Below are 25,754 nucleotides of genomic sequence, written 5' to 3'. Positions count from 1 at the left end.
GTATAGTTTGCATTTTACAGTTATTACACTTTATTTTCTGTCAAATAACCATGTAATACAAGCAAAATTGGTGCTCCTTACATTAAAATCATAACTTGGTTATGTGAAAAAAATAAAATACATTAAAACTTATTAAGAGCAAATATGTGAAGAATGATTCAGCTGAAAAAAGCTAGCATGACAAAGAATCACAGGCCAAGAGGCATGACAAAAGTTTTAATGTTTAACTTTTTTTTTTTATTTCAAGTCACAAGACTATAAAATGCTGACTGCAGCTGGCAAATTAAGAATCTGAGAAATCCATTTCCCTGTTTTTTCACTCAGTTTATTAGAATCCAATAATGTAAATTTGGCTTAGAGGAAGAAATTTGTTCTTTTGCATTTGAATGGCTGTGTGGAGCCAGTGGTCTCAGCCACCGGAGACCCTAACCAGTATTATAGTATAGTGATTTTAATAAAATGCTAGTGTACACACACACACACACACACACACACACACACACACACACACACACACACACACACACACACACACACACACACACACACACACACACACACACACACACACACACACACACACACACACACACACACACACACTTTCAAGCCAGCCACTCAACCAAAGACAATTTTTACCCCGCCAACTTTGACTCACTTCATTACATGACTTAATGGTTAATGGACTTGTCTTATGAGTTCAGACAGAACTGTTTTCCAGAATATGAACAGGGCAAATGGTTTTCTTTAATTCTTCTTAACTGCATTTATTTCCTCCTCCAATTTCTTATATTTTTTTATCAGGGAAGATTTCTGTGCTCTCACCAGGTTTGTCAGCTCAGCCAGCTCTCCCCTGTGTGTTTCACGCTTCTCAAGTTGGTGGGTTAATAAAGGTGGCTGTTCTGTGGACTGCTGAAGCTGAAGTATGAGAGAGAGAGAGAGAGAGAGAGAGAGCGCGAGCGCGAGAGAGAGAGAGAGAGAGAGAGAGAGAGAGAGAAGCGAGAGGGAGATTGAGTGGAAATTTGACGCCCATTTGCGTAATCCAAATGCTGAGCTCACTGTTGAATCTGAACCACCCACCGACTAACATGTACACCAGTCAGAATTTCAGCATTACAAAACTTATTCAAACTGCTGTACTTTTGTCCACTGGGAAAATATCAGATGATGCACTCCTCACAACCAAATACACAAGCACAGCGAGATAAGAAATACAACACAGATTAATTCCATTACAGGAAAGAAGGCTTATTTCCAGATGGTTTTCCAGGGACGTGATGACTGTGGAGTCAACAACTGTATCCAATCAAAATGAACAGAGCCAGTGAGAAACAACACATTCTAAAAGTTTATGGCAGAGAGATTGAGCAGATGGGTGTGTTATCATGTGTATAGAAGTGATACATGAAGCATAGCTAACAGACATATGGCAGTGGGTAAGTTATCGTATAGAAGACCCCACAGGATGATCAAAGTTAAGCATACTGTCCTCGGGTGGGTCTGCAGGAGTAAGAGGGTGGAGTGGTACATGTGTGTCTTGTGAAAGAGTGTATCTGGAAGAGAGGAGTGGCTATAATGCTGTGATCCTGCATACCATATGAATGTGTGTGTGTGTGTGTGTGTGTGTGTGTGTGTGTGTGTGTGTGTGTGTGTGTGTGTGTGTGTGTGTGTGTATGTATGTGTGTGTAAAACAGTGAAATAGCATAAAGAAATGGAAGTGGGTGATGTGCAATGATTTTCCTTATAAAGAGGGTGGTTTCCTCTGTGTGGGTGGGGGAGGTGTTGGCCTTCCCCAGAGTGGGTTGGATCTTTGTTTGATTATGTCGTCACACAAGTTTTATTTTTTATGTATTCACTAAGAGGCTATTCCTCCTCACAGACCTACAGCCTATATGCTGTAACATCTGCTCTCTTTTTATATAACCCACGTTTGCGTCTGTGATGTAAATTTCATCTTGTGCATTTTTGTTAACAAAAAACGCACTTCTTCACATCAACATGAGCCCAGTCATTAATACCACGATGTATTTGAATAAAACAAATTTTATATAATATATATATATAATATATATATATATATATATATATATATATATATATATATATATATATATATATATATATATAACAAACAACTTACCTTTATGTTCATCGGGTTCACAACATTGTATGTTGTGCAGTTTATAGGCCCCACAGGGATAATCTCCAAAGGGTACATAAACCTCTGGACATGCAGCTTCATGGGACATTTCAGTTGAAGATGTGTGTGACTAATGCGGCTTGGACCATTATTTACCAACTAGAAAAAAAGAGAATAAAGAGAGAAATTAAATAAAGTGAACTAGCAATTTGGTTGATATTTGGCATTATTCAAAATAACCATCATGAAAACACATACACACATATTTAAAAGACACCCTCTTGAAATTCAAGAGTTTTACATATCAGGGCATAATAAAACTCATTTGGTTCTCATCAGGTCTTAAAATTAAGTCAGCAATGAACTAAGAGAAGACACTGATGCTGCCCATCAATCTGATACAAGTAATAAAGCATTTTTTAAATTTAAAACTCATCATTCTGCAGTGAGGTGATTATTCACAAGTGCAAAACAGTTGCCACAAGACAGTTGCCAAACTTCTGAGAGGTGGATGTCCCAGCAAATTCACACCAAGGTCAGACTGTGCAATGCTCAGAGAAAAAAAAAACAATTAAATTAAATTACAAAAGTTACATTTCAAATGCTACAGGCCCCAACTATGATGTTAAAGTTCATTAGAGTACAATAAGAAAAAGACCAGACAAGTATGGTTGGTTTGGAAGGTTGCCAGGAAAAGTCTCCTCTCTTTAAAATGAACATGGCAGCATGGCTTAGGTTTGGAAAGTTCTTGAAGGATTGGAAATAATCCAAACAAACCACAAGACTTCTGAAACAATGTCCTTTGGACACATGAGACCAAAGTGATGTTTGGCCATAATGCACTGTGCCACATTTGGCAAAAACCACACACAGTATATCAGCACAAACAACTCATACTAACTGTCAAGAACAATGGTGGATGGGTAATGACTTTTGCCTTATTTTGCAGCCACAGGACCTGGGCACCTCACAGTCTATAAGTTGGTCAATAACTCCTCTGTTTACCAAAGTATATTAGAGTCAAATGTAAAGTCATCTGTCTGACAGCTAAAGCTTGGCTGAAATTGCGTTATGAAATAGAAAAATGATCTCAATTACACCAGGAAACCTACAACAGAACGGCTGAAAAAGAACAGAATCATGGTGTTTTGCGGTGGCCTACTCAAACACCAAACCTGACTTAAATGCTGTGGTGCAGACTTTAAAAGAGCTGAGCAACAAATATGCCCAAATCTCAATGAACTGACTCAAAAGTGTAAAGAAGAAGGGGCAAAAAATTCTTCCACAATAATTTAAAAGACAGATAAAGTCATACAAACCTAGATTACTTAAAGTTACTGCTACTTATGTGTGTGTGTGTGTGTGTGTGTGTGTGTGTGTGTGTGTGTGTGTGTGTGTGTGTGCGCGCGCGCGCGCGCGTGTTTGTTCCAAGAAAAAAAAAGGCAGTTAAAATTTTTAAAAGTAAAGTAAAACCACTAAAATTTTAATAATAATAGACCAAATCAAATATAGAAAAAACACCAACACTGCATCTGGCTATATACACTGAGCATGTACATAGTATAGAGTGCTCCCTCCACAAAAAGCAGAAAGATTTTGGCTAATGTTTTGCCCATAACCCATGGTGTTCTCTTGTCACATGTAGAAACAGTGTTATGTGGAAAGACAAATTAATTGCTTGAATGCAATTACTACTCAATTTTTAGTAGCACTAGTATTATATAAAAGAATATGCACTGCACTGTGTGTGCACTTTTCCACATCCCTTTGAATTCCTAATTCAGGAAATAACATTATGGTACTTCATGCTATCAAATACATAAAATAAAATAAAAAAATTTTTTTGGGGAAAAATCAGTAGGGAGCGGTTTTTCTTATTGTGGCTGCTGGAAGAGTGTAGCTAGAAAACACTGGCGATCTTTATATGTGAACCCTACCAGTTCTACCAATTTGGCCAAAATGGGCATACATTTTATTCAAACTGCATGTAATTCACACAAACAATTTTCAATGGCAGTTGAGGGTTTTTTTTTTTATCCCATATCTCTCTTTACATAACAAAATAATGATGTAATAATGTTTGTTAATTGATTACATTAAAACCAAGGAGGTCTCTCTTGTAAAAAAGCAACACAGGTGTCTTTATATTAGTCTTTATCATGTCCCTGACTAATCTCTGCAATTGTGCACATAGGAATCTGCTTTATAAAGACTAAGGCTGGCTTCCTGGGTATTAGAACAGAAAGAGTTCTGACCTCATATATGTGCTCCACAGCAGGCCCGATATCTTGCTCCACTGCTACATTCTTTGTCACCTTCCAGTTTGGAGGTGGGAAGAAGACCTTATCTGGTAGGGACACACTTTACAAGAAAGAGAAAGAGGCCAAGTGAGAAGGCAACAAAAAATAACTGTGTAATAAGTTCCAGTCTAAATGAGCCACACTGTTCCTCAACTTACCCTTGTAAAATGACATCAGCCTTGACCACCACCTCCAGTCTGTAGGGGACAACCTCACTCTGAGAGTTATTCTCATTTTTACTGCAAAAAGAGGGAGAATAAGAAGGGGCAATGAGAGAGTGCTTAAATGCGTCCACATACGTCACTTAGCATTGGTTTAACAACCTGCTGGCAGTAAAGGCATTAAAGTATGAATGTGTGTGTGTGTGTGTGTGTGTGTGTGTGTGTGTCAGTAAAGGCATTAAAGTATGAATGTGTGTGCATCAGTAAAGGCATTAAAGTATGAATGTGTGTGTGTGTGTGTGTGTGTGTGCGCGCGCGCGTCTGCACGCATACCTGCGAATTTGCAGGTTAAACTGTACTGTCTTCTGTGAATCTTGTAGCCGAGGCACGGTGAAACGTAGACCTGCCCACAGCTAAATGAAAAACATCAAGTTTAATGCAGACACATTTTCCACTCCACTATAGGTATTAAAAGCAGCTGCCGAGCCTGATGCGACTGTCTTTGACACATAGTCGTACCACATTCTATCGACAGCCTATAAGCATTATCAAAAACGCTAACCACTAAATATTATTCCAACTGTAAAATTATTTGATATATAACAATGTGAATTACCAACCTAGGACTACTAAATGGTACGGATTTCTAATGATACTTAATTGTGAAGGGGTCGTGGGCACTTAATGGGAGCAAAGGATAACCAGCCTAGCCATTATCCCACAGAAGAGCTACTGTAGTACAAATGCTGGCAAAAACGTAATGCTGGCTATGATTAAAAGGTGTCAGAACACACAAGTGCTTTGCAGCCTACTGTATATGTAGCTACAAAGAAAGAGATGGTGACACCAGCATGCACTAGAGAAAGAAGCCATTCTGCAGAGGCAGTGTGATGCAGACCACTGGTATCACTCAAGAATGGAAAGGCCAGATTATAGAATCTAAAACCCAGATTAGCCACACTCCAAAAAGGAAGGGAAGCGTTTGGAGAATAAAAGAATAGGCTAATAATATAAAAAATATCATGTGTCAAACACACAAGCCATGTTATATCATGACCATGTCTGGCTGCAAATTGAACTGTTAACTGATGTTTGTATAGCAGTATAGATTTACTGTCCTCTAAAAATAACTACATATACATATTATAATTGAAATTGCTGCCAACAAAAGTGAGTACACGATAAGTTAACATGTCAAGACTGTGTCCAAAGTGTCAATATTTGCTCTAATACAAGATACACAAATATGTATGGTCCTGCCAAGCAGCCAAAAACATGAACATGTTGAATATGACATGTGGCTTTGCATGGTTAAGCGACATACTGCTGTTATCACTTAGGGTGTACTCACTTTTGTTGACAGCTATTTGGACTATTATGGCTGTATGCTGAGCTGCACAATAACTACTCTAAAATATCTCCAAGATTCCTTTTTCTGGTATTGTCCCTTGAGAAGTTATACTAAAATATTAACTAACACACACACACACACACACACACACACACACACACACACACACACACACACACACACACACACACACACACACTTAAAGCATGTCTTCCCAATTACAATTACAATTTTTTTATTTTTTTTTATAATTATTTTATTATATAAATTACATTATATAAACATTGTTTATATAATGTAACCCTGCTGGTAGCATACCAATAACTATCTTTACCGAGCCAGTTTAATTTGGCTCAGCGAGACATGGGACTAAATGTTTCCATCAGTAAAAGGAAATGACAACCATTTTGCCTTTTTACTCCCCTGTTATCTGAGGTCCCCCTTGCTGAAACAGTGGCTACTGATTTCACTTGCTGTATAATAAATCCCACCCCTTGACAGATGCCTTTGTAATGACACAATATAAAAGATATAAGACAAAACACTTTCATTGTCAGCAGCTTAAATGTTATGGCTGATCTTTGTGCATACATAATGTGTGACTGAAAAACTTACATTAGCCCCAGACTTCATGGGGTTTCCCAGGTCACAAATGAGATAGCGCGTCTGATTCTCTGTCTCATAGCTGCACGTCAGCTGAGTCAGACTCTAAACAAGGACAAGTAACAACTGGTAAGAATAAACATGACTATCTTTAAAGTCCCACCTTCCTGCAAATATTTAGTTCAGAGTCAGTTCTTATTAAAAGCCTATCCAGCCAAAAGCGCAATATGTGTTTTATTTAGCCACAAGAACATTATTAAGATCAGGCTTTGATTTTGGAAAAATCATGAGTTGCAGATAAGATTCCAGTTTATTCCATCGGTTTTCTTTAGGGTCGAGGTCAGGGCTCTTTTCAGGCCATTTGAGATCTTTTACTCCAACTTCGGCAAACCATGTCTCCTGTATTCTATAATCTACAAATAATTCATTAGTTGTCCCATATATTAAAAGCATACTAGAAGTAAGTCTCATGGACACACAAACACACCCTATAACCAGGTCTCCAACAATTACCTCATTATTGCGGGCAATTCCACTGTAGTCCGCCTCCGAAGGAAGTACAACATAGAGTTCGGCTTCATAAGCTCCACCTCCATCATTCCGAGCATTGAAAGTCAGGGTTAGTGCATTGTCATCCCCCATGTACACAACTTTCCTATCACTACAGAAAGAAAAAGAAAACATGTGAAACATCACTGCATATTGCCAAAGGGAAAAAAACAAAAACAAACATAAAAAAACAATACATAAAGGTAATCTGTTAAACTAATAGAACTGTCACCAAATACACGATCATGCAAAATAATTACAATTTAAAATGGACACAATGTTAATCTATGGCTGAGCCAGACAGCAGCTAATGCTTTTAGAATGCTACTTTCTGAACTCGTCAAACAGATTTCCGGTTGACTCACAACCTGACTTCAAGGTAGTCGTCCTTCCACAAGGGAATAATATTTTCCTATGTAGCAATAAAGCCATACAAGAATCAGAACAAAGGCTGTGGCTGTAAAACACCACCTCCCCCCCACAGGTCCCCTCCTATATTCTGTCACTGCCCCATCCCCTGCTTTTTTTCCATAGCACCAAACACAACTGAGAATTCCATACAAGGGCCACACAGACGCTTTCAATTACTGCTTGGCCTTGTAAAGCTATGTTGAAGCAAAATTCAAATATAGGTGTGAGACTGTAAGCTGTGAGAGCTCCAAGAGCCATGTTCAAAACATTACCATTAAGACTTTACATGGCAGGTTAGAGTCATTCATGCCTTAGGGCAATTAATTTATCAGCTATTTTTTATATATATATATATATATATATATATATATATATATATATATATATAGAGAGAGAGAGAGAGAGAGAGAGAGAGAGAGAGAGAGAGAGAGAGAGAGAGAGAGAGAGAGAGAGAGAGAGAGAGAGAGAGAGAGAGAGAGAGAGAGAGAGAGAGAGAGAGAGAGAGAGAGAGAGAGAGAGAGAGAGAGAGAGAGAGAGTATAGATATTTCCTAGGTTCCTATTTTGCTAATGTGGCCTTTGCAAGATAATGACAGGAAATAACTTGCAAACAAAGACACATGGAAACAATTTTATATGAAATGAATAAATGCAGCTTGGCTGAATATCCCAAACCTGGTGGTGAAAGCCAGCACTGTTGTAGGTTAAACGACTTGGCAAGGATTATAGACATGACTAAAAGTTGGCTTTGTTCTTAAAAGGAAACCCCCTGAATAAATTTGTCCAAAATTAAAAACAATTATAATATTAAGTAACTCTACTTAATTTTCCTGCTTTAGAAATGTCAGCTGTACAAATTTAAGCAATATCATACAAAACTACATGCCTTATCATAACATTAGTTGTTCAGGAACAGCATTCAAACAAATGATAATCATAATTAACTTCAAGTACATTTAAGGACTCAACATGAAAGTAAATATAGAAGTAAATATGGTACATATTGTGGAAGCCTCATCTTCAAAATCAAAGCCACATATCACTAAAATCTGATTTAAACTGAAAGGACAGAAGCAGAGGGAGTTAAAACCAACTCTGAATTTTCCAGATCCAACTTTCTTTTCTTTTTATTTTTCTTCACAAAGCACCGCCAGCCGATCCCAGAATGTGAAGCACAGCTATCCTTCCTGCTTTCACAATGAACACTATGTGTATATGTGTGTCTGTGTGTGTCCTCACTAATGTCACATGGGAACAGGAACACTTTTACTATTAACAATTAACTAATTCACTGCAATTCATCATATGTATTTACAAACAGAAATGTTTTGGATTTTCTTTATTTGCATGCTTATTGGGTATTGTTTTCCATGTGTTTTCCATGGACTTTTGACAGCTGTTTACCAACTACATAAATACAAGGCCTGAACCATGCTCAGTATTCAGCAGTGCATTCAGACTCGGTGCTTCCTTTCCTAAATGACTTACCCATTTACAGAAAGTTTCAGGTCAGGGACACAAATGTTGTCTTCTCCACAGTCCAATAATATTTGGGCCTGGAAAATGACAAGCAAGAAAAACTGTAAATAAAAATTTAGTTGCATACATACATACATGCATACATATAAACCTTTCTAGGTTCTGGCATACTGCACTTACTCCACTGCTATGTTCCCTCCACTGGCTTTCTGCAGCTGCCAGCATCAAATTTAAAACATTGTTGCTCACCCACAAAGCCAAAAAAATTAACCAGCATCCCTCTACTGCGCAGCATTTATCTTACCGCACCCTGCATCATGCTTCCTTCGATCCTTAACCACTGCTTGACTGATCCCACCAGCTCTCAGAATAAAAAAAAAAGATTATTTTCTGTTCTAGCGCCTTTCTAGTGGAATACTTGATGCGTCTCTAGCCATCTTCAAACAACAACTAAAGAACAACCTAACTATTTTTAGACTGATGTTATTCTTAGTCTGTGCCCTTATGAATCAATATCAGAATATATTTACTGATTAAGCCTTTAAAGCAGGAGTCGCTCTGGATAAGTGCGTCTGCCAAATGCCATTAATGTAAATATATAGGCAGCCCTGCTTCAGGGGAAACAAGATGTCAAACAGCAAATGGCACAGAGAAAGATGAAAAATGTATGCTGCAAAGATTGCACACATTTGCTCATGTACAGTTATATTAGGAGGAATTCAAAAAAATTGATCTACAAATTAAACATACATTAGTACATATAAAAGACACTATATCTGGCTAGTGTGATTTAAGAGGCAAGTCCCTGGAGGGCCATCCATATAATCTAGGGTTAGCCCTAATTCATGAGAATCTGCTATCACAAAAATCACACAACACAGAGGAACATACACACACTAACATGCCATTCATAGGCAGAATGAGAAAAGGGGGAATAAAGAACCGTTTGTAATGACCCTGCTCAGAAAGAGCCCTAGGATAGCTAATTGCTTCAGCATGACGGTATGAGTCCTGCATGTATGTGGATGACGATATGGATAAGAAATAGAAATGGGAGATTAAAAAGGAGTGCAGCACCCTCCCTGTAATCAGACCTCACTGAGCTCTAATTAAAGCCATGGAGGGAGGCTGCCTCTTGCACAAATCACTAAAGTTGTATGTAGGCCTGCGCTCAACCTCTCAGGGAAAAAAAAGCAATTATGTTATAATGTTAATCCAGCTGCTAAGCAATATTTATAATGATATACCAAAATCAAAGTCAAACAATCATTATAAATATCTATTTAAAAAGCTGATTAACCTCAAATTGGTGCAACACTAATTCTGAGATAAGAAAGTACCAATAAAAGTAAACAGTATTCACAGATAGTAAAATAAACTCCTGTATGTGTTTTTTCATAGTACAGCAAAAGGTTGTATTGAAGCAATCTTTTGGTTATATATTTCTTCCATGTACTTCCACGTAACTATTCACGTAGAAACAGAGAAACACATTTAAAGAAGCAAATGGAAAGTTCATAGTTTACAATGATAAGGAAAAGAAAACAACTCTATTATTAATATTTTTTTAAACATTCACACACAAGTGTAACCAGGGACAAAAAACTTTTCTAGGAGACAAGAATTTTCTAAATAATACAATTAATATGTTTTTGAAGCCACAGTGTGTCTGTACTAGAGAAAAACTTTGTGTGCTCTGGGGATTGCCTGTGTGCAGAGAAGAGTTTTGTGAATTCAATACTCCACTATGGTCCATGTGGAGTGAATTATCAGGAAGAGAAAGTTTACTGAGGAGCACTAGCACTTGCACTCTTACGGCAAGTGGTAGAATGGGCCAAAATACATTGCGACACCTGTACACAGGCCCAGTCAAGTAACTCTTGTCCTAGTACCATTGCTTTGATTCTCTTTGTTTTATTTAACATTGGATTAACATAAAGAACACAACAACTTGTAAAAGAAAGTTTATCACTCGTTTTCTTTTATATTCAATCAATTTATGGCATGAGCTTTCCATATAATGTAAAATACATGGTATTGCATTGGCAATAGAATGGTTTTTACCATATAGGAACACATGGACAAATAAAAAAAACTCATACTAAATAGGCTAAAAGCCACACCCAAAAGCCTATGACTAATAGACCATTGCAAATCAGTCACATGACTTTTTACTGCTGGGATATGAAGAATCTCACTGGTGTATGTGTATTACACTTTTTTTTTTATCCTTTTGAGCACTTCTCAGATGCATGTTTGAAAATTTGGATAGGAGGAAAGCTGGAGTAAATGGTGGGAAGGGAGAGAACTAGGCAAACCCAAATGCATGATATGCTGGCTCATTCGGTGTAGACTGGTTATTTAAACTAGGGCACAATTATTCTGCAATACATTTTATATGACACTATTTTCTATTATTATCATTATATTAAAAATCACCATCTTCTATATAAGCACAGTTAATGCAATTACCTTCTGTTCAATCAGCTCAGTGGTCTGGTAGTTGATGATCGGCCAGAGGCCGTGTCGGTCAGCAGGAGCCTGTGCATCCAGACTGAAGTTGAAGGTGATAAAGATGGAGGAGAGTTTATCCCGAAACTCTTTTTCATCCTGAGCCCGAACAGAGAATAACAATAGCAAAATCGCAATTTATTTTAAAAAAATCTAATTACCAGGCTTCACGAAACTTTCACAGATTTCTACCAGAAACTTTTTAATAATGTTTTGACTCACCCTCAGGTAGATTTTGGTCTCATGGCAGACCTTGGAGTCAGTGGGAACGGTTAGCTTCATCTGCAAACTGGCCTGATGAGAGTTCAAAAACAAAGCCCTACGAACAGCTCCCTTTTGTTTCATCTGGTCCAGCTGAACCTCTACATTAAACACTACAACACACACACACACACACACAATAATGCTTCACAATAAAAAAAATATATCCTGAGAAAGAAAGTCTCAGTGAAACTTATTCCATAGCTTTTATTAGTGCTATTGTCATATACCATTATAATGCAGTTCAATTGTAGTCAACTAAAAAATCTTTTCCTTCACATATATTTAAAGGTTTTCTTCTTTTTTTTTGTGAGAAGTATGGAAGTGTTTTCATTGTTGTATCTGTTGAAACTGTGGATACACTACACTGTGGCCGAATTCCAATCTCATTGATATACTTGTAGGCTACAGAAGATTTTACTAGATTTACATAACATACAAATATATAGAAATACTAATGAAACTGCACAAAACTAAAAGCAACCCCAAAAGTTACCCATTATTTTATCATTTGCATTTACAGTCTCATCAGGTAGGTTTCAGAGCAACCAGAACATAGGTCTGGGCAACACACTGGAGGTCTCACTTTCCAAGTGGCATAACAATTACATGTATGATTTTATAATATTTATATTAATTTCCACCCCTTAAAACCCTCACTGGATCAAATATATACTCATGATTTAAATAAAACAATAAAATAGGAATAAGCAGTGATTTAAACAGGTAAGCAGAACACACATTAGATGAGGTTGCAACGTGGCTGTTTGTTGCAGTCTAGTGTAAAAAAAAAAGAAGAGAACATTCCCTTCAAAGTGCTAACGAGTGAGATTTTATATATAGCTACATTTGCAAAGCCCTGCTATATGCACATAATAGGATGCAGATGTGGTCTGCTGGCTCACCTAGATCTTCTGGAAGGTGCTTTCCATTGGCTGAAAGGCAGAAGCTCAAGTTGACACTGCAGAAAGTAAAGCAGATGGAGACATGAGAGTAGTCACATATACATGCATTAATCAAGTCACATTGTACATTTACTTGTACAGAGACTGTTCTAAAGGTTTTAGTGTTCCATAATTTACCATCTGGCAAAAAGAACTCTATTGCTGAGTGATTAAGTAGAAGTGGTCCAAGACAGTTCTCTTTAAGAACAGAAAAACATCTTTTACTTTAGGGCATTATTCCAGAAGGCCAATAGATCAGACTATTTTAGCAGGATAATATAAGATAGCTTCTACGTGAACTATTGCATGAATGAGAAAATGACTAAAAGTAATTATACAGAAAAAGAAAAAAAAAGAATGTTTAATGAAGCTTAAACAACTGAATAGAAGAGAAAGAAAAAAATGAGGCCAAAAGAACAAAACCATAAACAAGAGCAAAAACTTGAGAAAACACAAAGAAATGCCCTGCACAGTCCAGACGTCTCCTGACCTGGGCTGCAATAAATAGTAATGCGTTCCCATGTGTACCCCTGAGCATGTGTTTGCTTTGCATCACGTGCGTATGTATGCACGCCCCTACATGCATGTGCAGCTTGGCGTGCCCTGATGTTTCCCAGCTGTGTTCCACACTAAACAATATCTCATTCAAAGTCACTGTCAGCCCCCCTTCCCCCCTCCCCATCCACTTTCTCTCTTTCAGTTCCCCACACCTCCCCCAACCAAGTCTCACCATTACCAGGCAACACGCTGTAATCAAGACATGTGTATACACACTTTTTCCTGTATGAATCAGACAAGGGGAAGGGCAACAGAAATCTGAGTACCGGCACCGCTTTATAGCCCTGAGTAGTTTCCTCTCTCTAAGCAGATGAAAAAATCCAGGATGCACATTTCGAAAATACTGACACCGGAAATGGAAAGAGGCTATCTAGCATATAACCATCCTTCCTGCTTGTCATCTGCCATGTGAGACAGAGCTGTAAGTCAAATCCTTGCTGAATGCTAATGGTGTCAGCTTAACAACCCTCCTTCCATAGCTCTACAACATGTGCCTCACTTACTTCGACCTCACTTACAAAGGCGGTTTGTTCCTAATTTTACCTAATGGTGACTTTTAAACACCACCATCATGGTTCTCCACAAAAACATTATTGTTCTTTGGACTAGTTTAATACTTATTCTGATGCGTCTGTTCCAGTTTTGAAAAGTGCAAACCAGAGTGTATATGTTGAGAAAACTGAATATTACACAACTTGTGTGTGACACTCACTTGTTTTTTTCCTTCTGAGAAAGAATTTTAAAAAGCATGCTTGAACAAATTTCAACATCTCACAACTTAGAAACAATAAATATATTTAAGCAAACAATGATTTACACCTAATTTTTTTTTATATAGGTAATTAGCTTTCAAATGTCTGGAATTCTCCTGCACCACAGTCAGAATCCTTTATTCATGATTAAGATTCATACGGAACTGCATGTAGTGCTCGGGAGGCATATCTATAGATAGTCTTGCAGGAAAATAAATGACAATCTATAGATAATCTTGCAGGAAAATAAATGACACCCTCCCTTTTTATATACCAGGGTATCTAACAATCTAACACCTAACAATCAAACAAATAATCTCAGGTGACAAACATTTTTAATAGTTAATCATTTTCTCAACAAAACATTTTTTTACTATATTCGTGAACCAGGTGTTGGGCCCAAATAAATAAAAAAATTCAATGAATATTGAAGGAGGCATACAGTAAACAACAGAACTTCAACCAAATATCATGTGTTCTTTACTTTAAGGCTATCTGTAACAGATCCAGAAAGATATTAGAAAATGCTATTTTCTGAGCCCCATCAAATCCAGTCTGCAGCAAAAACAAAAGAGCTGGCCTTGTAATTCCTATACCTTTGCTATTTGTTTGGAAGTTAGAAATATCACATACCAAGAAACATGTATGGTTCGGTTTCCACTGTTTATGGCGCAGGTCTTCTCCTCAGGATTAATCATTGTTGGGTACACAACTAAGGTGGCACTTGTATTAACAATCGGGCGGGATCTATAGAAAGGATTAAATAATTTGATTTGACTATAATTTGCACAGATATATATAATATATGACTGCACAAAACTTGATAACTGGCTTACCTGTAAAGAACTGCTTTGTCAGCTCCAAAAGCTCCAACAATAAGGTCTACAGTATATAAAAAAAAGACAAGATTCCAGAATGTATTTGCATAATTTGGATTTAAATCACAAAAAAACCCCAAGTGTAAAAAAAGTGATTCCTTCAGCTCTAACCTGGGTAGCCATTGTGATCCAAGTCTTTTCCTCCTTTCATGGTATAGCCAAAACTGGCAGGAAAGGCAGCTGATGACCACTGGCCAGAAATCACCTGAGAGGGCTTCTCCTTGAGTCCCTTTGCATAACCGTTATAGATGAATACCAATCCCTGTTCATCTTTCCCACCAAATGGACTACTGATTGCAATATCTAATGGGTCAGAGGTAAAGAGCATATTAGGATATATATGGTGAACAAAGAATACTGTGAATCAGAGTTCTAGCACTCACCATTAAAGCCATCTTGGTTGAGATCTCCCAGAGCTGTAATAGAGCTGCCAAACCGACTGAAAATTTGGTTGCCAGTAAGGTGAGGTAAATGAGGTGCAAGCTCCAATGGACCCGTTTGTAGATACACATACACTCTCCCTAATTCCTCCAACCTCCCATCTGAGTCACGCACCATGAACATGGGAGCACCAACCAACAAGTCTGTAAGTCTGAAGGTAAAAAGATAAAGTGAAAAAAGCAATAAAAAAAAATTCATTACAATACAGTAAAATGCATATACAGGTAGTCCAAGACTTACGATCAAAACGCATTACAATAACACACAATGACCGGAATAAAAAAAATATAAAGACATGGCCTAGCCTACCCAGGAATTTTAAAGAATGATGATCAGTAAGGGGCAATTTACACTATTGTAATGTATAAACTTTACAGTATACAGTATATGTTTGTGGCTGCAGGCACGTGCACGAGCGCCGGTTCATGAGTGGAGGGTGGAGTGCACCAGTAAAAAGGAGAGAGATAAGAGTTAAAACTGGGTTTTGAATTACCAAAAACAAAAAGTATGCACAAAATGCGCTCTAAACCAAGATAACTGTACCGCTGGTAAGAGCAGTGCATCTCACAAGGCAGAAGATGCGTACCAACAGCAGCGTCCCAACGTATCATACTTTTATATGCTGTTACATTTGCCTGCCACACAAAAACTTATCGTTCTATTTTTGTCATATCGCTATAGTCATAAGATCGAAAAAATTGTAAGTCGACCACTGTAACTCAGGGACTACCTATACAACCATACACATATAGTATGTATAGTGTTAAAAATCACCAACCCATCATTGTTTATGTCTGTAGCTGCCACGGCATAGCCAAAGTAGGAGCCCATCTGTAGGAGATTTGAGCAATATTATAAAATTGAGCACAAATATTATAAAATTGAGCACAATACTAATTCACACAAGATATTTCACCTAGCAAAATTGTTTCAACACTTTATTAATTATACAGAATAACACTCTAGAATAACAGGGTTATTTTTTTTTCTTCATTCTACAAAACTACATTAAGAAACCAAAGTGCACCACACTAGCACCGTAGCTATATAATGCATATAGTTACTCAATAGTAATAGTTAAAGCATTCTTTCAAGCTGTGACCCGTCATTTCCGCAAACATATTATAGTGTATAAATATTAATAAGTAATAAATTAGCAAGTCATTCATAATTATTGTATAAATAATTATGTTGCATTCAACTTGTAATTTCTGATTTCTTTCCAGATAAGGCCAAAGAAAATGCCCAATCAACAAGTTCCTACTGAGAAGCTTGGAGTAACTTGGGAGTCAAGATCTAATTTTGTTTAGCAATATTACATTTAACAATATTAAGGTCGGTCAAACCATATACGAAAAGTTGGCATGATGTGAAAAAGACACGACATACCTGTTCACCAATAAAGGTTTTCATGGTCTCCAAAGAGCCATTAAGAATGGACACCTGAGAAGAACAATATTTCACAATATAGAACGTTAAATTGATATATTCACTTCATTTAACTGACAAGACCTAAATTAGTCCAGTGTTCTCAATCAAACAAACAAAATGCATGCAATCTAAAAAAAAAACAATTCTGACCTGGCCATGCAAAAGCACACCTCTGGGGACTCCTGTCACAAAGTCTGAGAAACAGAAATTGTACAATCTTATAAGCACAAAGTTATTTGGAGAAAATGTCATGTTACAAATCCTTTGGCTATTTAAAATACTGTAGATCTTCTTGCTGGTTTGTTTGGAAATTAGGAAATGACAGCACACCACTGGTACAATTTATGTAAATGAAAAATAAGTACACAGGTTTCTGATATCACTCTCTCCTTTTAGAAATAAATGAGAAAAAAAGTTTTATTTTAATCTTGCATGTCACTGCTGTACCCAACCTGTGCAAAATTTGTTACACCTTTATTTACTGTACTAGGATTATTACAAGTGTTCCTGAATTAATGTAATATAGATCAAAGGTTAATCATCTGGGATCCCCAGAGAAAGATAGATGCTTTGAGAGTTGTCACACACACACACACACCGTTACTCTTAAATAGCTAGTTGTCTACAGTGATATTAATCATTCATTCATTCATTCATCTTCTTATCCGTAATTCGGGTCATGGGGGCAGCAGTCTAAGCAGATTCCCCAGACACTTCTCCGTGTCCAGGGATCGGGCTGTCAAGGCCCCCGCCTTCAACTGCTGCCCAATCCTCTCAGCACCGGTCCCTTACGGTCCCTCCTGCAGGTGGTGAGCCCGAGGGAAGGCGGACCCACGTCGCTCCGACGTCACGGTCCTTGGTTTATTTTTCTTGTAAGGGTCCCCTGGAGCATAGAGGGTTAAGGGCCTTGCTCAAGGGCCCAAGAGTGGCAGCTTGGCGATACCGGGGCTTGAACCCCCGACCTTCCGATCGGTAACCTAGCGCCTTAACCGCTGGAGCCACCACTCCCCCCATATTAATCAATTGCTTTATATATGCCTATTGTAAATGGATAACGTTAACGTTGGTTAGTTATCCTAATGACCTACATCCTCAGTAAAAAATGATATTGCCAAGAGAAAAGACTTTTGCTGTATTTTAACATAATTTGATATGGGTTGCCTACAAATTTCTTTACACTTTCAAGTATTGATTCACATGACACATGAATATGTTTTAAAGGTGGGCAAGGCTGTTAAAAGTTTGCTTACCTGTATCGTCATTAAAAATATTTTATTGACACTTGTTTTGGGGTGTGTTGGAACAGAATACTTGTGCACAAATTAATATGCATCATAATCAGAAAACTGCCTCAGTGATTGTAATCCTTACCTTCATCATCATCTCCGTTAAATTCTCCTACTGCAACAGAGTAACCTAAAATCACATTACATTAAAATCACTATAGATCATATAGAAGTAGATTAGGTTTTATTATTAACAAATGTGCATGACATTTACTGTGTATTCTACATTTAAAGAATAGAAGTGTGGAAAACCTTACCCATGTAGCTGTCATCAAAGTTGATCTCTTTTTTCTGCTTGGTCTGAATCTGGCCTGCCACTGATGTGAGGAAATACCCTGGATAGTAGGCCTTGATGATTTCCTCTTTCACAGCAGAGATAAGCTGCCCTAAAAAAGAAACACGCATTCACTTTTAATTCTTAAAAGTTGCTTTATTTAGAAAAGCCCCAGTGGTACCAGTTGTTGGGTGATACTTTTCCTATGTATCTGTGTACTCCTTACCTTGCCAAAAATAGCTGCCTGGTCCTCCAAGCACTACCTTCCCATCCTGTATTTCAAAAGTAATTTAGAAAATAGTTTTATGAATTGAATGTCATAATATATATGAATGTCATAATCAAATGTCAATCATTGAATATATACATCAACCAAGCATAACCTTATGGCCAATCGATCAGGCATAACATTATGACCACCTCCCTAATATTTTGTTGTTCCCCTTTTTGCTGCCAAAACAGTCCTGACCCATCGAACATTACCAGCATTAACATCTTTAGCAATTTGAGCTACAGAAGATCGTCTGTTGGACCAGACCACACTGGCCAGCATTTGCATCAATGAGCCTTGGCCGCCCATGACCCTGTCACCAGTTCACCACTGCAGACCAGAAAACACCCCATAAGAGCTTCAGTTTTGGAGATGTTCTGACCCAGTCGTCTAGCAAATACACTTTGGCTCCTGTTAAACTCGCTCAAATCCTTGTGCTTGCCCATTTTTCCTGCCTCTAACACATCAGACTTAAGGACAAAATGTTCACTTGCCTAATATATTCCACCCATTAACAGGTCCCATGATAAAGAGATAATCAGTGTTATTTACTCACTGGTCATAATGTTATAATGTCCTAATGTTATGCCTGGTCAGTGTATACTAAATATGTCAATAATAAATTGGAACTTGTGAATATGAATAAACATTTAAATGGATTAAAACTGACCTTGGTAAAATCAGCACTGAATCCACCTTGACAATATCCTTGTCCTTTCATTCCATGGAATTCTAAAATATATTTATATATTAATATATTTAAAACAAGATTACACTACAGAGTTGTTGGATTAGCAAATCTAATTAGACAGCACTCAGTTGAAATGTATTCAAGTTTTATTTGAAATGCAGGAATTGTAGTGACTTGGCTCTGATTCAACACAATTTTTCATTTATTGTTTTAAGAATTAGCCATCTTTTACATAGTCCCTCCATTTTGACAGGATTATCCCATCCTTATCTGGGTGATTCCAAGTAGCTATTCATTATAGATCTATCATTATTGAGGTTATCAACTGTTCACTTATTTACCTGGAAAAACTCAAACTAATCATACATATTAGGACTGATCTTAAATTTCTAAACAGTTAATGCAACATGATTGTTCAACCGCTTGCTTCACTTCATATCCACTATGATGGTGTACATTGGTAAAAATTATGAACATTGTGTTCAATTTCATTATATACCTGTGCGGCAGGGAGCATACTCCACAAATTTGGTAAAGTTATTAATGGATAGGTAGCAGGAGCCGGTGACATCGGACTCGGGGATGTCCTGTTTGGTTCTCCAGGAGTAAAGAGGGGCACAAGCCTAAAGGGTCAGTTACAAGTTTGGAAGTTAAAGGTTAGTTACATTAAAAACAGACCCAGTTAAACCCATGGAAGATTAAAAAAAAAAAAAAGCTACATAAGGTGAAACATAACAATGACACAGGGGTCCTTTAATGGTTCTTGTAACTAGAAAGTTAAATCCATAACCAAATTATCATATTTAACACCACATACATTTTTTTTACTGCTTATACATAGACATACTTAAGGCACTGTGTTCTAATACAAATATTAAAACAATAAAGCTTGCTTCAAAAATAAGTGTTTTGAGAATAAGTTATTTTGATAAAGAACATAGACGAAGAAACAAACTAAACATTACAATACACTGAATTCAAGCACGGGGAAAAAAAAAAAACATTATTTTTGTCTTGCCAAGTTTGCCAGAGTGCAAGCAGCAAGGAAATGGAAAAAAACAAACAAAATTCAAATAAGAAATTCTTACCAAGACAGAGTCTTCATGTGCACGTACAGTTGCTCCAAACCACTGGTGGGATTTGAACTCCGCTTTAGTTTCAACATTATTGATCTTCACATTAAGATCTCCTATAAAGATTGTGAGAAGATGACACAAATAAAAACTCTGCCCCACTTTAGAAATATGCATATATTTAATTCCAGGTTTAGCTCTTTTGACCTGGTGGCCAAATAAAGACAAAGAAACATATTGGCATGTATTTACCCAAACATTATTAAAGGAAAAGTCTGTGTTGAGCAGCCAAAGATCATGACCTTCTAACTCAAATGATCGTAACAGCATTTATCCTGACCACAGCGATTATTTTAAAAGAAAAAGTGAGAACAGGATTAGTAGACAATTTATATGAAACCTCCAAAGCCTCCGTGCAAGTACAATGGCAACTAACCATCCAAAATATGCAATTGCCTTTTAAGAGCTTCTCCTCCTATCATTTGCCACAAATATTTCTCCAGTTACACCATAACTTCACAAGTGTGATGCAATAGGACTCTGTGGTATTGTGAAAAGATGAGTAGGAGAAATAGAAAAACAGGGGGAAAAGCGTTTGGCTGTAACGTCATCCATTTCCATCTCTTCAAGTCAAGCTCTGTAATAAACTAAGTAAAAGGGGCCTGGACCCAACCCAAAAAAAAACAACACAGTACCTTGGTCCAAGTAAAATATTTTTGAATGTTTTCAGCTAATGATTATGCATTTGTACTGAAACTTTTTTCTTTTAATCAAATCCTTATACCTTGCTGCGTTTCTATAGCATTTGGTTGAATTTTTAACGCACCCCCGCAGCCCCTATAGTACCTTAGTGAATTCTTCTATGCATTATGTCACTTTAATACAATAATGTGTTTTAAAAGATTTTATAATGTTGTGATTGAAAACAGAGTTTAAAATATTATTCCCAACGTCCCTGAACATTCAGTCCCGCTGCGGATTTCCGAGAATTTTAAGATAATCCGCAATTTGCCATTAGTTGGATTCCAAATAAGAACCTGCTAATTTTCCGAGTCATCAGTTCCAAACTGATGTCCCAATAAGCAGAGTGGCCTCCATCATCCATAAATGGAAGAAGTTTTGGAACCACCAGGAATCTTTCTAGAGCAGGCCACCCAGATAAACTGAACGATCGGGGAGAGGAGCCTCAATCAGGGATGTGACCAAGAACCCGATTGTCACTCTGAAAGAGCTCCAGCGTTTCTCTGTGGAGAGAGGAGTACCTTCCAGAAGAACAACAACCTCTGCAGCACTCCACTTATCAGGCCTGTATGGTAGAGTGGACAGACGGAAGCCACTCCTCAGTAAAAGGCACATGAGAGGCCGCCTAGTGGTTGTGAAAAGGCACTTGAAGGACGTTTAGACCAAAGAAACAAAATTCTCTGGTCTGATGAAGCAAAGATTAAACTCTTTTGCCTGAATGAGGAAACTTTTACCTGGCCAAAACAATCTAATAATTTTCAGCAGCAGGAACTGAGACACTAGTCAAAATTGATGGAAAAATGGATGCAGCAATGTCCAGAGATATCCTTGATGAAAACCTGATCCAGAGCGCTTTGGACCTCGGACACGGGGGCAACGTTTCATCTTCCAACAGAACAATGACCCTAAGCACACAGCCAAAAAAACAAAGGAGTGGTTTTGAAGTGGATTTAATCCATTTTAAAACAATGCTGTAGCACCAAATATATGCGGTCAAATATATGAATGTCGAAATGATTCGGCAACTTATGCATGATGACAGTCAGAGAACAATCCACTATCATGTCGTCTCTCCCACCCTATTCCCAGATTTGGCTCCTGCGGACTTCGCTCACTTCCCGAAGATGAAGATCCAGCTCAAAGCACAGAAGAAATGAGATGGACATCAGAGTGAGACACTATAGAAGTCTGTATTCAGCTACCCCCTTCCCTTTTTACTTATGTGCAATTCATTATGTAGATTTGAATATTTATGTAAATTTCAGAAAAACAGGCATTTCTAATAAAGTAGCCTGTTACCAGAAGACAGTTTTGGAATTGAAGACAAAACTGAATGAACTGTGTTGTTAAATGTTTATAGAAAATCAGTTTTGAAACGGTTTCTTAAAGGTTGGTAAATTGCATATTATAGGAATAGGTCTGTGGTTGGTTATTTGCACAATCAATAAAAAAGCCTATTACATTTGTGCCAGAAGTATTGAACATAACTTTTTAAATGTTAATACAAATGCTTTTTAAATGTTTCACGTCTCCTTTTTTGTTAATCATATACAGAGGTGGGAAGTAACGAAGTAAAATACTTTGTTACTGTACATGAGTAGATTTTTCCCTGGTACAGTAAAACCCCGTTGGACGCATAATTCGTTCGTGAATATTGCTTGGAGCTCCATGTGCTTGTATGTTCGAACTAGTTTTCCCTATTAAAATAAATGTAAAAGTGATTTAATCCGTCCCGAAACCTCATTCGATCGCTTATTTTTGCAATTAAAAAGTATTTGTAGCCTATTTTAACAAACAAATACACCGCAAATTACCGTACGGTAAACATAATTTAACACTAACCCATGTGGTAGTGGTTGATTGTGAGTGTGAGACGCGCACCACGCTCGTACTTTTCCACTATTTGCTTCTTCTTCTATTTTATTTACTTTCGTTTTCCCAGCACCATCACTGATTTTCTTAGGAGACATTTTTCAAGATTTCAAGTGAAATAAAAATAGAACACTTAAAGTTTTTGCTGCACTAAACAACGAGAGCGACTGATGCTACCCTCGGCCGAAAGCGGCAGCCTGGGTTTGCTCGTGCCTTCGAAATTTGCTCGCAAAATAGGGTGAAATTTTGCAAGCAAGGTCGCTCGTATCTTCGTTTGCTCGTACTATTAGTTGCTCGTACATAACTTTTTACTTTTACTCATTACATGTTTACACATATCTTACAAATACCTTAAAAGTACTTTAGTTTAAATTTATTTGGTGACATGACTAATATTTTTTCTTTTCATTGCACTGTTTTCAGCCAACCAACCAATAGAAATAGATAGAAAACTGCACAATGAGAAGAAAAAATATTGATCATGTCACCAAATAAATTAAAACTAAAGTATCGAGCCTGGTAAGAAGTAGAAATTACAGATATTTGTGTAAAAATTTAATAAATAAAAAGTTCTGCAAATAGTCATTGCAGTTTTTTTAATCTATCACTGGTGTATCATTTCCTGGATACCATGCACCGTAGACGTAGACTAGTTTACCAAGTGAACAATGAGTGAGGCAGAAGGCAACAGGAAGTCTGGAGCTAATGTGGATGAGACAGAGGGAGTCAGCGATGTAAACATGACTGAGAACAGACACATTCCTGATCACCTGATCATCATCATCTTTTCTCTGCTTGTGTTCTATATGGTGGATGTTCAGCCACACATTTATTCACAACGTCCTTTCTTTACTCAATAAATAAATAAATAAATAAATAAATAAACTAATATTTTTTAATAAAAAAAATTATAATCATTTTAATCAGTAAACATTTATTTTACTGATGCGCCAAGTCTCAAATCTGTAAAGGGTCTACTTTTATTTGTACACACTCTGTGCTTTTGTAAATGAAAGAAAACAGACAGGGTGCACTTTTTTTATTTAATAAATACATAAATAGAAAGCTTGAAATGCCTACAAATAAACCAATAAATCAATTAAATACAACTATTCTCTGATTATGTAATCCATATGAAGGTTAGAAGAGGTACAGTTTCTCTGGTATCACCTCCTTAACCGTCCGTGTGGAAACATAGCAAAGGTCCCGTTTGGTGTCCTTATAATTGACATAATTTAAAACACCATAATTACTTACTAAAACACTAACACGAATATTTTGTCTTCATGCTCTATGTTTGGTTTCACTAATAATAAACATACATTTGCATACAGCATCAATATTTGTCCATACTAATGTTGATTAGAGTATTTAAAAAATGAAAAGTATTAATTTAAGCTACATTTAAAACAGACACTAAAACAGGTAGTATTAATGCCAATTTTTTACTTAAGTACGTGCCCAAACTTCTTTACTTTAATTTAAGTAAAAAAAAAAAAAAAAAAAAAAAAAAAAAAAAAGGATAGTCAGTAGTTCAACTTTTACCAAAGTATTTTAAAACATGAGTATCTTTTCTTCTACATAAGTGAAGGACGTGCGTACGTTTGCCACCTCTGATCATAGATTATAAATGCGCTACCTGAATTTACATTCCCATTCTGACACAAAGCCTTTTCGGGGGCTTGTTAATAGAACTGTATCTGTAAAATAAGAACAATTATAGTTTCTTTTACTCTTTAGTAGAATTTACTAACTTTCTTTCTTAGTTATAATATTAGTCAGTAATAAATGAGGTTTAAGTAATCTCATACAACTCTTTACTTAATAAATGAACTATTTAATAAACAAACACTAACGACACAAAGAACTGCATTCAGAAACTGTCCAAAATTCATTAAAGTCCACTTCTAGGAGCTATTTACAGGAGCCATTAATCCAAATCTCATTAAGCCAATTCCGAGACCATCACTAGCAAAAAAGCAAATCAGATAGTTTTATGTATGTAGAGGAAAATGCCATGTTCTGCTGCCGTGTAAGCATAGGTTATATAATTCTATTTTTAATTTATAATAAGCCAGGAAAGAGTTTGGTTCATTTACTTACTTACAAGTTCAGTTTTGCAAATATTTCTAACATTGTTAACAACTGATAAACCAAAATAATTTAACTTACCAAATGTAAATTCTAATAACTGCTGCTGCAGTCAACTTAATTTTTTTCTGCCACAGTAATGTAACATATACATAACACAACAATATCTATGTCAGGCCACAACACCAACACGTTAACAATTTATGATAACTGATTATATACTGAACATGTTTGATGCTTTATATGTTTTAATCACACTGCTCAAGAAATAGCAAATAAAAATAAATCAGGTGAAAACTTTCCTTGCGCAAAAATAAACGGGTGCAAGTGACTTGTGTAAAAGCAGTTTAAATGATTTGCTGGAGGAAAGTCTCTTGTGAGAGTTACAGACAATAAATCTAATTCCCAGGAAACAAGCCAGGAGGCCTCGCTTGACACAGCACACATTTCGTTGTTCTCTTCTTACACATGTTCAATGAACTTGACAGCTTGGCCCAGTACAACCCTGTGTCTGCTGCCTGCACTGTACATGAAGCACATGCTCATTGTAAGGTGTATAATTCTCTCGTTTTAATCCCGGGATGTGTAATCAACTACAATCACAATTGCCATTCATTTACTTCTCCCACAAATGTGAAGTTTGTTGCATTTATTAGGAGAATAGTCTTTTGAATGCCATGAAATCCA

General features: G+C 36.9%; 1 protein-coding gene across 2 annotated transcripts in view; it reads right to left on the bottom strand.

Moving 5' to 3' along the window:
- The window catches only part of itga5 (integrin, alpha 5 (fibronectin receptor, alpha polypeptide)), a 44,125-nt gene that overhangs the window by 4,473 nt on the left and 13,898 nt on the right, over positions 1 to 25,754 (bottom strand). For both annotated transcript variants that reach the window (XR_014538118.1, XM_083570494.1), the window contains exons 3-26: positions 20,379 to 20,479; positions 19,790 to 19,913; positions 19,270 to 19,331; positions 18,555 to 18,600; positions 18,312 to 18,440; positions 18,140 to 18,184; positions 16,919 to 16,962; positions 16,727 to 16,780; positions 16,116 to 16,168; positions 15,280 to 15,488; positions 15,008 to 15,199; positions 14,855 to 14,900; positions 14,652 to 14,765; positions 12,670 to 12,725; positions 11,726 to 11,877; positions 11,465 to 11,602; positions 9,002 to 9,069; positions 7,069 to 7,216; positions 6,568 to 6,660; positions 4,935 to 5,014; positions 4,599 to 4,679; positions 4,396 to 4,501; positions 2,141 to 2,299; positions 826 to 918 (exon numbers count right to left, since the gene is read on the bottom strand). Coding sequence is in view for 1 of the 2 variants with exons in the window: in XM_083570494.1 (XP_083426620.1) it covers positions 826 to 918; positions 2,141 to 2,299; positions 4,396 to 4,501; positions 4,599 to 4,679; positions 4,935 to 5,014; positions 6,568 to 6,660; positions 7,069 to 7,216; positions 9,002 to 9,069; positions 11,465 to 11,602; positions 11,726 to 11,877; positions 12,670 to 12,725; positions 14,652 to 14,765; positions 14,855 to 14,900; positions 15,008 to 15,199; positions 15,280 to 15,488; positions 16,116 to 16,168; positions 16,727 to 16,780; positions 16,919 to 16,962; positions 18,140 to 18,184; positions 18,312 to 18,440; positions 18,555 to 18,600; positions 19,270 to 19,331; positions 19,790 to 19,913; positions 20,379 to 20,479 (2,393 nt within the window). In the remaining variant the exon portion in view is untranslated. The remainder of the gene's footprint in view (positions 1 to 825; positions 919 to 2,140; positions 2,300 to 4,395; positions 4,502 to 4,598; positions 4,680 to 4,934; positions 5,015 to 6,567; positions 6,661 to 7,068; positions 7,217 to 9,001; positions 9,070 to 11,464; positions 11,603 to 11,725; positions 11,878 to 12,669; positions 12,726 to 14,651; positions 14,766 to 14,854; positions 14,901 to 15,007; positions 15,200 to 15,279; positions 15,489 to 16,115; positions 16,169 to 16,726; positions 16,781 to 16,918; positions 16,963 to 18,139; positions 18,185 to 18,311; positions 18,441 to 18,554; positions 18,601 to 19,269; positions 19,332 to 19,789; positions 19,914 to 20,378; positions 20,480 to 25,754) is intronic.

Source organism: Silurus aristotelis (genome assembly GCF_946808225.1).
Source record: "Silurus aristotelis genome assembly, chromosome: 19".
Classification (NCBI taxonomy): Eukaryota; Metazoa; Chordata; class Actinopteri; order Siluriformes; family Siluridae; genus Silurus; species Silurus aristotelis.
The sequence above is the reverse complement of the archived record's forward strand: the minus strand, read 5'-3'. Positions and strand labels throughout refer to the sequence as shown.